Raw genomic sequence first — 16,119 nt, 5'->3', positions numbered from 1 at the left:
CTCGATGAATCAACTCTCCCAAATAATGAACCACTACTCTTATCATACGTACGATTCATAAAAGAAGAAAAAGTTTGTCAAGAATTATTATTTGCTAAAAACTTGGAAGTGGATATAAAGGGAGAATCTATGTTTAATATCATCATTAAGTTTTTTCAAGAAAAAGACATTCCTATTCATAATATTTTGTCTGCTGCTACTGATGGTGCTCCAGCAATGACAGGGAGCCACAAGGGTTTCATAGCACATTTGAAACAAGCAGTACCAAATGTACTCGCTATACATTGTGTTCTTCATTGTTAACATTTGGTTGCGAAAAATTTAAGTGAACACCTGCACATGTTGCTCCATTAGGTTATTAGAGTAGTCAACAAGATTAGAAGCAATTCATTGAGTGAGAGGTTGTTTAACCAACTTTGTAGTGAAAACGATGAAGATTTCAATCGTTTGCTGCTTCACACAGAAGTTCGCTGGCTTTCAAAGGGTATTTTTTTGAATCGATTTTACAATTTGTTTGATTCAGTACTAGAGTTCCTAGAAAACAGAGACAACGGATTGCGGGCCAACCTGATTACATCCAAAAATGATATCGCTTATTTGACAGACCTCTATAAAATATTTAATGAGTCAATCTACAACTACAAGGTGATGATTGAATTGAATTAAAACGAAAAACGTTATTGCCACTTTTGTAGGGAAACTTCTTCTGTTCAAGCGGAATATAGGCCAAGGGGAATATAGCCACTTTTCAAATTTATCAGCAGCGTCTCTCAAAAAGGAAGATTTACTTACATATTGCCAACACTTGGAGGGTCTCCATGCTGATTTCAATGAGCGATTCAAGGATATTCTAAACACGAATATACCAAATTGGGTTCTAGATCCTTTTTCACACATAAGCACAGCAGGATCATCAAATTTAGAAGTGGAACTCATAGAACTCACAACAAATGAAGAACTAAAAATAAAATTCAACACTGGATACCAAGAGTTCTGGCTTCAAAAATCAATACCCTGGATTATGGGAAATAGTGCAGAAATTTTTATTGCATTTCAATCTTCTTATTTGGCTGAGCGTGGGTTTAGTGCTGTAGTGAATTTACTATCTAAGAAAAGGAACCGATTGCATATAACTGAGCGTGGCGATTTACGACTGTTTTTAACGAAAGTTGAACCCGATATTAACAAACTTTTAAAAATGCACCAGGCTCATCCTTCACATTAATTTGTTATTTTTTCTTTGTATTTTTACTTTGTAAGTTCGAAATAAACCATCTAATACATTTGATGGCGTTTTAATTATTACAATAAGATTCTTACTAATGTAATGCAATCTCTTAATATGTATTCATATTTAAACCATTGTATGAAACTTCACATTATTTTGTTATTTTTGCTTTGTATTTTTACTTTATAAGTTAGAAATAAACAATTTTGTAATATATTTAATGGTGTTTTAATTATTACAATAAGATTCTTACTAATGCAATCTCTTAATTGTATTCCACATTTTCATATTTAAACCATCATATGAAACTGTGCATAATGTTATTCGAGCATACATTTTACAACCTTTATATATGGGCTACGTTTCACCAAAGGTATAGCAATAACTGTGTTCAAGATGAAGCACATATTGGCCACTTTTTAAAAATTTAACAGCATGAGCAGTAATGTATCATTAGTTGCTACTTACGTCAAAAATATCAAACGGCTTGAAAGTGGAAAACTGTTATAATAGGGGGCGTTACAAAATTTATGTCTTGTAAAGTGGGCAGTGGCCCGAAAAAGTTTGGGAACCTATGGTTTAGATATATATCTGGATCTGAAGAATGAATCTGACCATGGACTATTACTCCTCCTTTCCATGGTCAAATTCATTCTTCAGATCCAGATATATATCAGATATATATTCATTCTTCAGATCTAGATATATATCCCACTTTGCATGGTTTTAATCCTAGAGCACACAAGACTGTGAATGGCTGATGAAAGGAAATTTCACCAGAGATGAAACTTCAATGAGATTGTGGTCTGAATTACCAAGAGGCGCAGTCACCTGAACAGAGTATCTAGAAGGAGAACTAGTTAAGAAGATATCCAGAGTGTTGGGTGAGTGAAGAGATTGTCAGGACTTGTGTTAGGAAACTGAATGATCTGTTTTACTTACAGCAAAAATACCTGCCTCTCTTCTAGCTTGGTCAGTGAAATTTGAAGAAGGGAGCCAATTAGAATTGTGGGCATTGAAATTGCAAAGGATAATTTTAAAGTTTGGAAATTTTAACCAAATAAAATTGATCTTCAAAAATAGGAAGCTAAAGAGGTCAGAGCGATTATCAGAACTGGGGGAACAGTTGAGGTAGCAGATGAATGAAACAAAATGTGGCAAAGAAATTTTAAGCCTCAGTAGGAATCTTTTGGCAAGGAATATAAGAATGCACCAAAAAACAAGTAACTCCATTATGGCAGAAGGAGTCATACAGAAGGATGTAATTTGGACAGTTAAGATGAGCTGTGGTTGATTTAGTACAAATTTGAGGTTCAGTCAGAAAAAAAGATCAGGTTTGGATGACTGAAGAGGATGATGCAGGTAATTTAAGTTACTGTTGATGCCATAGATGTCAGTAAAGTGAATATGAAAGATTTTTTTGTGTGTGTGATTTTTGAGTTTAATTTTTTTTTTTAGTTTAACCACACAGACACTATACTTATGTCATAAAAGGTGAACAGAAAAACAGAAGGGGAACATGCATTGGGGAAAAATACTCTTGAACATGTTCCCAATACAGAGAGCATTCAGTCTCCAAACCATAATCCGAGTGCATATCAATACTTGAGGTTAAAAAAACTGTCAGAAACAGAAAATGTAGAAGGCTGCTGGAATTTCATCAGAAATGCTCAAATATGAAGACACCGAAAAGGCGAGGTCAGAGTCAGAACACATCTACAGTGGAAGAGAAGATAAGTTTTTGTTATTTAGTATAGTAAATACAGTTTATATTTGTAGTAGTATAGCTTACAGTAGAGTGTACAACATAGTATTTAGTGTTTAATTGTAGTAGTTCCTCGGCACTAAGTTAATGAGGGTGGCAGCCGCGGCTCCAATTACAAATGGCATGTCACCAAATCCTCCCCCATTCAAGGACTACTTTGCATAACATAATAAAGAAATTTGAGGCATGTGGGATTTGTGGCTTTCCAGCAGATGGATATGTGGTGGGTGAGAGAAGGGGGAGTGCATATATGCGTAAAATGTAGGCAATGGGAGGAATTCATTGAGTTAGATGTTACGATATCCGACTTCATTGCATTAGGAGCAGTAGAATCTCGAGAGACAAGTGGTGTGATAGGTGAGAATAACGAGCAAAATATGAATGAAAAAATAAGAGTGGGGAGTGTGGAAGACTTGAATGATTGTGAAGTTTTCAGAGATTGTCTTGATTGGGAGGATGAATGCCGGGTAAGAGTGATTAACTTGCAGAGAGAGAGAGAGAGAGAGAGAGAGAGAGAGAGAGAGAGAGAGAGAGAGAGAGATGAGCTGAAAGAAGAGGTGGAATGTCCGGGGAATGAGATGAGAAGTATGAAAGATGAGAGTAGGTGAATGGAGGAGATGAATGTAAGGTGAATCAGAGGAGGAGTGAGAGAAAGCTATGGGAATGATATAAGAGGAGAGAATAGAAACAGTAGAAGAGAGGGAATGAGATAGATGTATGTGAGTGATAGAAGAACAGGGAATAGAAAACAGTCAGGAAGTGAGAAGAATGCAAGGGAGTGCTGGAACCAGGGATAAAGTGATGCCAGGAAAGCAGGTAAGTATGGGAACACTGAGAGAAAGGGTTAGAGGAGAGAGAGTGAGGGATGCAGGTGAGCAATCAAGAACACAGTGGTAAGAGGTGTGATGTATGGAGACGTGATAATCTGTGATTTGCAAGATAGGATGCCAGAGGAGTTTTTGTCTGGAAGAATGATAGAAAGTGTAACTATGGCAATTAAGCGGGATGAAAGGGCGGATGAAATGATTGTGATGGTGGGCACGAATGACTTGAGGGCATTGTAACTTCAGTTGCGAGAGATCTGAGATTTATACTTGAGGTCGTACAAAAGAAACTGCAGACAGGAAAGATAGTGTGTGTTATCCAGGTATGATAATGAGGAGCTTAGCAGAAGAGCAGTAATAATAAATATCATAATAGCCAGAATGTGTGAGAAGAGAGGATTGGAATATGTGAATGCTTGGAGGGCATTTGAGTACAGAAAGGAACTGTATGGGAGAGACCACTTGCATTTGAATGAGGAAGGACGTAGATAGACATCTGGAGAGATTGCTGTTTTCTGAATGAGGCCATAGGTATAGCATTTTTCGACAGGGTATGAAGGGAAAACGTGGTTGTGGAGTACTGCTTATGATAAGTGACAACTTATGTCCTCTAAGAGTGGAGGATTTGGAGACAATGGCACTAATGGTTTTGAAAGCATATAGTGTGAGGTAGAGGTGGGCAGAGCAGGATTAGTGGGATGTTGCTACAAGCCAAGGAGTACAGAGGGTGGGGAACAGGAGATGTTTAGGCAGTTGAGCTTGGCAAGTGCAAGAAGAATGATTGTTATAAGAGATTTTAACTACAACAATATAAGCTGGGAAGAGGAAAATGCATGTAGTAATAAGGGAATGGAATTTCTAGAATTCTTGAGGTACAAATGTTATTACAGGTAACAAGAGGTTCAAGAGTTTTCGATTTGGGCATAGCATCAGAAAAGTTTAAAATAACTGAGATGACATCTCTGCCACAAGTTGGAGAGAGAGAGAGTGACCTTATGGTTTTGACATGGAAGATGAATAGACATGCAGGAGTATCAAAGAAAAGGGAACATATGTGAAATTATAAGGCAGGTGATTATAATAGTCTTAGATATCAACTTGAGGCAGTTCCATGGAGGACGGAATTGGAAGGGTAGGATATCATTAGTGCTTGGGAAATGGTGAAGGAATATTTGTTACCAGCATTAGTAAGCTATATTCCATGAGTGAAGAAGCAAACACAATTTGGTGTAAAGCGAATGACAAACAATATCAAACAGGAACTGCAGGTGAAAAAGAGATTATGGAAGAAATATAAGGAAAGGGCTGGAGAGCAGATGCATGAAGAATATAAGACTCAGACCAGGAGGGTGACTAGTATGGTGAGGAAGGCAAAACTGGAATATGAGAAGAGATTAGCACTAAGATCCAAAGAAAATCCTACAGAATTTTTCAGCTATGTGGCCAATAAGAGCAGAATTGATTGTGGAAGAATGACATTGTGGGATAAAAATGATTATAATAAAGTGACTGATGCAGAGGACATATTGGAGTTGTTCAATGAGCACTTTATTGGAGTGTTTCATCCTGGAGAAGGTTTTAATACTAGAGGGGTAGGTTCGAGGTTTAGAGGTGAGTATGTTCCAAATACAGTACAGAGTACTCCGAATGTCAGTAAAGCAGTCGGACTGGATGGTATTTCACAACGGGTTTTGAGAGAACGTGCTAAAGAACTGACAGCTCCTTTGACCTGCTTTCAATGAAAGTCTGGCTATGGGAAAGGTACCCAAGGAATGGAAGGAAGGTAAGATAGTGCCATTGCATAAGGATGGTAGCAGACTGGAAGTGACTAATTAAAGGCCAGTTTGTGTGTCATCAGTAGTTGTTAAGGTCTTGGAGAAATTAGTGAGGGACTATATTCAGCATTGGGCAGAAGAGGGTAATGTTATCTGTGAGAATCAACATGGATTTGTTAAGAGGTGCTGTTGCTTAAGTAATATGATTGCCTTTTATAATAAAGTGACAAGGGTAGTTGATGAGGGAAAGGCATACACTGCCATTCTTTTGGATTTTGCAAAGGCATTTGATAGGGTGCCACATGATAAGCTGATATTTAAGTTACAGTACATGGGTTTAAATGTTGGTTTAGTCAACAGGATTAAGGATTGGCTGTGTGACAGGTATCAAAGAGTTGTGTATGGTGGGGCAATATCAAGGAAGCAGAAGATTACAAGTGGAGGTCCCACATGGCTCAGTACTGTGACCTGTATTGTTTAACCTTTATATCAATGACATTGTCAATGCATTGCAAGGAGATATTAAGTTGTTTGCAGATGATGTGAAGATGGGAAGGGTTATTGCTAATAGTGCAGATGTGGCAGCCCTGCAAGAGGTTTTGAATAAACTAGACAGATGGGCAATTAATGAAGGTTTCAATTTCATGCAGCAAAATGTAGTCTTGAAGTTTGGGATACATCGATGGGAGGCTGCATACTTGATTGGAGGAGCTGTACTGGAGGAAGTAGGGGCGACAAGAGATCTGGGGATGATGATCGATAGAAAACTGAAATTCAGCGGGCATATTGCAAAGGTGGTGAAGGTAACCCAGAGGATTTCTGCAATACTGAGAGGATGCTGACCTGCAGAGATAGAAGAGTTATCATCCCATTGCACAAGACTCTGATCAGACAACACTTAGACTATTGTTCTCAAATTTGTTCCCCAAGATTTGAAAGGGATAAATTAACTGTGGAGAGGGTGCAGGGGCTGATAACAAAGATGGTTTCAGGACTGTACAATGTTAATTATGAGTTTTTACTAAAATAAAGAGCCAAAGGCTTCATTTCGGTGATGCAAAAATATATAAATTAAGCAGATATTAAATCCAACATCACTTCAAAGCTGAATACAGAACTATAAAAGTTTCATGCGAAAATTGACCAGAGAGCTTGCAGGAATACACCACTGCCATACTTCGAGTTGCCCTAGCTGAATTTAATAGGAAAAGCACGAACGCTAAAAGCACACATATATTGCCTTCTATTGGTCCATTTTGATAGGTTTCACTAGTCTGGCAGCTGTTTCAAACTCACTGGTTTTCATCATAGACTAGGCAGAGAGCAAACACTCTCAGTTCTAGGGAACTTAAAGCTTGGAGAGGTGTATTTTCCATAAGCGAACTCTTGGTTGGTGAGTAAAGTATTTATGCACTGACCGAATTAATTAATTTAGTTACTGATTTAGTTAATTATGAGGATTGGTTGAGGGAATGCGGACTGCAGAGTTTGCTAGGTAGAAGGAGAGGTGATATGATTGAGAATTTAAAACTGTTGAGAGGCAGTTGCAGGGTTGACACTGGGGAGTTCTTTCACTTGGTGGAGCAGCAGGAAGGAGTGATGACAAGGGGCCCATCCCTGGAAAGTACGAAAGGAAGCTGTGAGCAAGAGGGTGAGAAGTGGTTTCTTCGTGTGGAGGGTGGTGGAACTATGGAATGCATTGCCTGATAGAGTGCTGAGAGCAAGAACGGCCAATGAGTTCAAGGAGTGGTATGATAGACTTTGTGTTTCCTAAGAAGAACCTCCTGCGATGAGTCTCTTTACTTCATGGAGGCCTGAATAATAATAATAAATAAAATTCTATAACAGGTGTATTGCAGTGCATAATTCAAAAGCTAAATTCTACATCACTGGAAGGGATGGAGAGAGCTAGCATATCTATCTCTATAAAAATGTGAATAACAAAGGAATTTCTATTGCTTTGTAAGGAATATATTCTTTTGAAATTCATACATTCACTTTTCAAATTCACAAAAATCAAAATGGACAGATTAAAATCAGTGATAAGGAGAAAATAATAAATATAAAGAGTGGAGTAAGACAAGAATGTATACTTTCACAACTTTTATTTAATTTATATATTGAAAAGGCCATTCAGGAAACTAAAGATAAAATAAATAGTGGCATAAAGATAAATGGTGAGCAAGTCATGTGTATGAGATTTGCTGATGACATAACCCTTGTAGCAGAAAACAGAAGAACGTTAAAAACAATACTAGAATTACTAAATAATAACTTTGAAAAATATAAAATGAAAATCAACACAGATAAGACTAATCCCTCTATTCCCTTGTAACTTTTTTTTTTCTAGAGATAAATATTACAAGAGCTCCTTTTCAATGATCTAGAATTTAGCCTTTTGAATTGCACTTGCCACTGCAATACACCCATTTTAAAATTTTTAGCATCTTCATATTTAAGCATTTCTAATGAAATATCTATTCCAGAGTCTTTCTACATTTCCAGTTTCTTACAGTTCTTTAATATCAAGTACTGATATACACTTCTGATTACATTTCTTTAAAACTACCCACTTAGTGAATGCCTGAAGTGCCTTGAAAAATAGTTCATGTTTGGTCGCTAGAGAAGAGTTTCTGAACTCTGTAAAAATAAAATAAATGAATAAAACAAAATCCTTAGCCTGCCCACAGTACTAATGCTCTGTAGGTTTGTTTACAACCTTGCATGGGTGGAAGAGACACAAAAAGAATCATCCCATTAATTTGAGTTTCAGTAGTACTTTTACACATAGCTTTTCTTATATTTTACTCTATATTAAGTTAGCACATGCTAACTTAATAGGCACTTTCAGTATTCTTTCTTTTCAATGCCTAACTTCTTGAGTTGACTATGAAATTATGATATTTCTATCCCTGAAAATAGCATAATATGTAGCTATCTAGCTGAATTAATGTTTCCTTCAGTTTTTGCCATTTGGTCTCAAAGGTTTGTTTCCTGTTTAAGTCTTTCATTTTTACATTAGTAATTTTTATCCTTTTGAGTCTACAGTTCACTACTGATGCTGCTCAAATTTTTCTTTCTTTAAAACTTGCATACATATTTTTCTTTTCAGTATGATACAGATTTTTATCTTATTCATAACTAAATGGCATTTCCTATTTCAAATCATCTCTATACATTTGAGTCCTAAACCCAGTCTCCCAACATCAGTTAACAATCAACAACCAACAAGACTTCTCTTATTTCCTGTGTGTTCTGTCCATGAGAATTCATGCACATCTTCATACTGGGAACACAGTGTCTGTAATCAAATAGAATTAAAAAAAAAAAAAAAAAAAGGTTTCCTGCTTTTCTGTTCAGTCCCCCCCCCCCTCTCATCCCCTGAACAGAAAGGTATTTATCATATTTCCCTTTAACAACATTTTTCCAAAGCATTTCTACATGACTTCGATTCATTTCCTTTTCTGCGTTTAATTCTCCAACTAAGATTCTTTGTCAACGGCTCTTTCTATTGATTCAAAAAAAATTCCCCATTTCTTTCTTACTACAAACTTTCTATAAAACCATATGCTCATATAAGTCTCATTGTCCAATTTCTCATTCTCAAAATTGCCTACATCACTATTTGAAACTGCTTTCTATTAAAGAAGTTAACATTTGTGTTTAATATTGAATACTCTAGCTACTCCATCCTTTTCCTGATCACTGCTGTCTGCATTTAACATTGTATAGTTATATAAGATGCATAAGAAAGTGAAACTCATCATCAAATTCCTGATATATACCCTCTGTCCAAAAAGAAACCAAACTTTTGATAGAAAATAAAACGCAGGCCAATTATAATTATTCAAATCATTTATTTCAATCAATATACTCTCCCTCTGCTTCGACACAGTGTTTGGCACGTCAATTAATTCGTTAAATAAGGTTTTTTTATATCGGTTTTTGAGATACTGTTGAGGGTAGTGATTACTGTCGCTTGAATGGTGCATTATCGTGCAAAAGTGACCAGCTGCCTGCATCACAATATTCATGGCGTATACGACGAATTCTTGCTATCAATCACTTCAAAACTTCGAGATAAAATTCCCCATTAACCGTTTGGCCAGGCGGAATGAATTCTTTGTGGAAAATGCTCTTGGAATCGTAGCATTGTCTTTACTTTTGACTTCTCCAAGTGATTTTTTTTTCGGATGACCCTCTTCTGGTGGTCTCCACTCAGCACTCTGCCACTTTGTTTTGGGCTCATACTCAAAACATCACGTTTCATCACCAGTAACAATTGTTTCAAGGAAGTTTGAGTCCTTATAAGTGGTTTTAATGAGGTCCTTGCAGTGTTCAGTTCGATACATTTTTTGGTCTTCGGTCAACTTGTGGAGAATAAATCATGAATTCAATTTACGAAGGCACGAACTCTCAGTCAAAATGTTGTGCACAGTTGATTTTGGAAACCCAATTCATCTTCAATCAATCTCACGGACAATTTTGGGTTTTCTTTGATGAAATCACGCACTTTTTGGATGTTACTTCACTCAGTCCAGTTTTTGGATGGCACGGCTTTTTGTCGTCCTCAAGCGTCTCACGACCACTTTGAAATCGCTTAAACCACTTGTAAACTTGAGTGCAGAATAAACATTCTGTCACTGTATGCTTTATGAAGCATTTGACGCTTCGGTAAAACTTTTATCAAGTTTAACACAAAAGTCCACCACAGCTATCTGTTTGAAACTCATTTTCCGACCATTCGTCAAAACACACTGTCACTCTTGGCACTATAACTCAGCTTCTAATGAAACAAATGTCATAAACAGTTGAAACAACACTAATGAAGTTGCCACTTTCAACAACAAAAAAGATACAACAGGTGGTGCCACCACTGGTTTCTCCTATTTTCGAAAAGTTCAGTTTCTTTTTGGATAGAGGGTGTATACCCTCAAGGGGTGTACAGGATATGATAGTAATACTCTCATGCACAAAATGCAAATAAAGAGTTGCTACTCATATTGCATTCAATTATTCTCTGAAATTATTTCATTTCACAGATAAGAATTTCTTGTACACGCAATAATATCTGTAGCAACATGTCATTTTAGTGGTACTTCATATATTTGACTTAGGCTTTAATCCTTAACTAACAATGTGCTAGAAAGTAACTTAAATTCGTTCAATTTTTTTTATTACTTATTTTATGCATGGGCAAAAATTCTTAATTTTCAATAATATAAAAACTTGACTCCAATAAAATAAAACGTGAATACTGGTTCTGGTATCAGAACCATTGTTCTGATGTTATAGTGGTTCTGATACCATCCAGACTTAATTTTATAATGAGTCACAGAAGGGAATTATACTTTTCATTTTATATACAGAATGATAATTATACAGGGTGATTGTAAAGTCGTGCAACCGAAAGTTTGAATTTGTACCAGTTGTTTCCAAATCATTATAGTCGTTCCTTATGCAACTAGATGTTATCATCATATTATTACAAACTATCAAAGAGGCCGAGTTCACTGTGATATGTACAGGTTGTTCTCAGTGTAGCTTAGTTCATTGTGGAAGTGAAATATCTTTTTCCCAGCCACAATGAGTTTTCATTTTGGAAAGTTATTTCACTTATTGTTCTTAGATGGATGTTGCTGAGGTATTTTGCAAGAAATATCTGAGTACAGCAGTCTTTCAGAAGTCGACGATAATGAGATTAATGCAGTGTTTTCAGGAAATTGAACCTGTTGCAGATAGGAATCACTCTGGAAGACCCTCCATTTTGACTGAAGATAAAATGGATGAGGTAAAGAGACCACTGCAGATCCCTAACAAAAAGTTTCAGGAAACTTGCCATGCAATCATTAATGTCATACAGTAAGCTCAGAAAGCTGTACCTTCATCCATATTGTGGTTCTTCAGTTCATTTTTCACATGAACTGAAGGACCCAACTAAATCAACACATCTACCTCCCCAACACCATCACCACCAATATTTCCACAGACAATCGCAAACATCCATGCCCACAGCGGGATTTGAACCAGCAGCCTTTTGGATGGAAAGTGGATACACTAACCATCAGCCAACCAGGCCGGCATTATGCTCATTCATTGAGGAATGTGGTGGTATAGAGGAGATGGTTGATACAGTTTTCTTCAGTGATGAGGCCTGGTTTCGCCTCAGTGGGTATGTGTATGATCAAAACAATAGGATTTGGTCATTAAAAATCCACATGCTTTTCATGAAAAAGCTATGCATTCTCAAAAAATTGGAGCCTGTGTGTAATATCACACCATAGTATAGTGGGATCCATTTTCTTTGAAACGACGATGAATAGTTCCGTCTACCAAGACATCATTACACAGTTTGTGGCACTGCTTGATGTCGGCAAACAACATTGTTGGTTCCAGCAAGACAGTGCCACGTGCTACACATTGAATAGTACCATACATTTTTTGTAAGAATTTTTCAGTAACCATCCCATTTGAAAAGAATTGTGTCCTCCAAGATCACAAGATTTTTTTCCTTTAGGGGTATCTCAAAGGTGTTGTTTATCAGAATAATCCTTACACACTGGATGAACAAAAAATGAACATTTCAACAGTGATTGAAAACATTAGTGTGCAGTGCTTCACGAAGTGGCATCAAACCTGGTAAAAAGAGTGCGAGTTTGCATTCACGAAGGAGGTGATCCCTTTCGGCATGTTATAATGAGGTTCTTATTATTCTTTTGTTATAAAGGTCTGATTATTACCTGCTTTTGTAGCTGTTTCATTTTTCATATACTTGTAATTAACCTCGAAACAGACAGGTATTATTTCTGGGTTGCACAACTTTATCATCACCTTGTATATATAATACATATCCTCAAGGATATTACCTGATGTCCGTGCAGAGTATAATATAGCCGGCCTTCTAAAAGATCAAAAATTTTAAGAGTACTATCACAAGATCCTGTCAATAAATAGTTTCCAGATGGGTGGAATGTCAAACTGTTCACAGTACCAGAGTGAGCTATTATAAATAAACAACAACGTACACTTAAAACCCAATTCAAAGATGAAATAACATGTAAACAACAATTATATGAATAAAGATTTCATATAAGTATCTGAAGTATATCAGCCAATAAGTTCAGTCCAATAGTCATACCACTTGTATAGAACTATTTATTTAGGTCTGTGAAAATTAAGTACTCGTGCTTCTCAGATGACAGCCACTTATTAACCAGTCGATTCAATTCAAATCATATATTATATAAAATGATCATTGATTAGCAATATGACTATACTTGATTCACTAGTTATAGGCTCAGCTATGTAATCTTACAAACATTTTTCAAATCATAAAAAATACCCTTTTTTTTCCGTATAAGACAAACCCTACTTTTTCGAACCCAAAATTAAGAAATCAATAATTTAAACATAAAACTGAACAGATTTGATATATTTTTAAATATTCAAAGTATATTTAGTAATTAGGTAATATTTTTATAATACATACTAAGATGCATTTTTAGGGATGCATTTTCTGGGCTAACTTGGTTTGTGTTCTCATGTCCAACCTTTCTCTCCTCATGAAGTTGAAGCACCATTTTGCCTTTCCTGTGAAATCAACAATGTTCATTTCTCTTGCAAACCTTTTTGCCTCATATTGAATAAGCTTGGTTGACACACATATCCCACTCTGGCGCTGCTCCATAATCCAATTCATCTTCAATCAATCTCACGGACAATTTTGGGTTTTCTTTGATGAAATCACGCACTTTTTGGATATTACTTCACTCAGTCCAGTTTTTGGATGGCACGGCTTTCTTTTGACAATAGGAGAAAACTTCCTGTTTTCTCCTATTGTCATAATCATACACTCAGTGGGAGGAGGTCTAAACTGCCTCTCTGAAGCTTTATTTCCATGTTTTTTTGCATAAGTGATGACTTTTAACTTGAATTTTGAAGAATATGACAATCATTTTTTTATTTTCGGACATTTTTATGGGCTAATGCTCAAAATATTGTTAATGCATTAACTTATCCAACCAACGAGGTGTAAACGTATGAATACTTTCAGAGTTCTAATTGGTTAATTCAGAATCAGCCATTAATGACGTCAATCGACAAAGTTAACAAAGGCTAGTGATTGGCAGAAGCCTATTCGCACAGACAAGGTACCAGCAGTTTCACTATGGCAACTGCTGGTCTCTCAACCGGTTACCCCCCCCCCTCCCATGTATAAGATAATCCCCAATTTTTGGTCTAAAAATTTTAGAAAAAAGTACAGTCTTATACATGGAAAAATACGGTATATTAAGTTACATGCTCAGAATGCTCTTAATTATATGAAATAGATTTTTGTATGTCACATAGAAAATGTTTTTTATTCAGAAAATATTAACCCGAAGTTATTCTCTTATTCTCAAAGGTGTTCTTAATGAAAATCTTTGAGAATATTGACATCACTCCCAACTGATCATTGAAAGGGGAGAATGACTTCGGTTATTTGTAACCTGACAGCCAGTTTCCTCTTCTGGTTGTTCACTATATGAAATAATGGATGGCATTCTCCCCACACCTCTCTCTTCAGGCTTCTCTAACACCAATGCCACAGTGCCTTGGAGTTCTGTTCTGACATATGCTGTTACTATACATAAAGTTTATCCTCGCTAATTCCAAATCTGATTCTCAAACTCATTTCATAACCCTTACAGTCCTCAAAGATCCCAGATATAAAGCTCTTAACTCTAATCTAAGTTTTAGACAATGATCTCCAATGGAGTGAGGACATTCTAGACAACTTCAATATTATGAAAATACAGTCTTAGAGTCTTTCTTGCAACAATTATTTTTCCTTCACCCCTTTCCCAATTTTCAGTAATATCCAGATCCCCAAACAAAATCAGGTTTCTCTTTTGGGGCTAATATTTAAAATTTTGTGGCCTTTACTGGCAAGAAAAATATCACAGCCAGTAAAAATGTAGGATTCCATTTCAGGAAATATACCAAAAACTTCCTGAAAATTATTAATGCTGTTAAGAAGAGAGAAAGAAAAATAATCTCATTAAATGATAACCACTGTTTGTCAGACACTCACTCCAGCTGTTGTTTCATGTACATTCTGTTTCTGTCTTTTCTGCAGGTATTTCATGAATGTTCTTCCAGTGAACTAGCATCCATCCATCGATCCAGTATTCTAACATATATCTCTAAACATACGTATGGATGTGAATATGTGCATTTCCTCCATTTTCACATCATCTACCTCTATTCTCTGGAATAGCTTCCATCATCCCCTTCTTTTTCAACTTCTATCCATACATTGCTTGTGTACTTGTTCATTTACTAACTTTCTAGAATTTCTGCATGTTTTATAGTTAATTCATTTATTTTTTTCATATGTTTTTCCTTTAGAACAAAATGATTACATTTTAAAGTCATTATGTAAAGCTTGTATAAATATTACCACAAATTACAAGAATCTTATTTGCAAAGTATTACTTTGACATTCAAATTAATGTTCTATCAATACAGTCATATAATTTCATATTCCCTCATTAACTGAGCTTCACTGGAAAATATAAAAGTTCCAATTCCTAAATAAAATAATTAATAATTCTAATAACTTTTAATTTTATATTTTTAGATTTCCACTTTTTAGAATTCCTTTATTTCAACAATTATTATTATTATATGTTTATCTCATATCCATTAGATATCCCTCTGTATTCACTGTATCACAATATTCTTATTTTATTTTGGCTACTGAAGTTGTTTTTAAAATAGTGCAAAAACGAATATGTCTAACCACAAGGTTTCTAACAGCAGACTATTCATTTTTTTTCCTGAAATACCAAAATTAATACACTGCAAGAGGAGAGAACACTATTATACACTTTCTGCTGACATTAAAAGACACAGTGGCCAATCCTGATTTGTAAGTATAATTAATACGCTTGCTGCTCTTCACAAGTCATTAAACTCAACAGGTACAACCTTGTGTGAATGAAAAGCAGCAAAATCTAGCAACAATCACTAAAATGGAAAGCTATTGTCTCATGCTATCAATATGAAAGAGCACTGCAATAAATTTTGCAACATTGTATCATAAACTGCAACAATATTATCAATAAAATAAACTGTTGAGTAAGCAGTTAATTACATTATTTTCTTAAAATATACATAAAGCAGCCAAATATTTTTTTTTAAAAAATGCTGAACATGCTAATGATGAACATATACTACAATTATAATTGTTCAAACTTAAAAGTGGAGTTTAATTGGGAGGAGATATTGACAAAATCTTTAAGAAATGCAGAAACAAACACAGCCACAGCTCAATTTCAATCCCCACCTTCAAATTTTTAATACCTAACCCTAAAGAAAAGGTGGCAAGACCTATAGGTACATCAGTGGCATCTATGGACAAAATTAGAAAGACCCTGTTATTAGATGTCCACTGGAATAGTCATTCCTCAAGCTAACCAAATTACATTCAGTAGTAGCTTAAACTATAACCATGATGGTACAACAATCCAGAGAGTATAACTT

General features: G+C 35.7%; 1 protein-coding gene across 1 annotated transcript in view; it reads right to left on the bottom strand.

Moving 5' to 3' along the window:
- LOC150106228 (uncharacterized) overlaps window positions 1-16,119 on the bottom strand; it is a 373,927-nt gene that overhangs the window by 125,633 nt on the left and 232,175 nt on the right. The window contains exon 9 of the mRNA XM_090392254.1: window positions 12,459-12,592. Within this exon, the coding sequence (XP_090248380.1) occupies window positions 12,459-12,592 (134 nt within the window). The remainder of the gene's footprint in view (window positions 1-12,458; window positions 12,593-16,119) is intronic.

The sequence above is a fragment of the Typopeltis vanoorti genome, chromosome 5 (assembly GCF_054136105.1).
Source record: "Typopeltis vanoorti isolate ZY-2024b chromosome 5, IOZ_Tvanoo_1.0, whole genome shotgun sequence".
Classification (NCBI taxonomy): domain Eukaryota; kingdom Metazoa; phylum Arthropoda; class Arachnida; order Uropygi; family Thelyphonidae; genus Typopeltis; species Typopeltis vanoorti.
The sequence above is the reverse complement of the archived record's forward strand: the minus strand, read 5'-3'. Positions and strand labels throughout refer to the sequence as shown.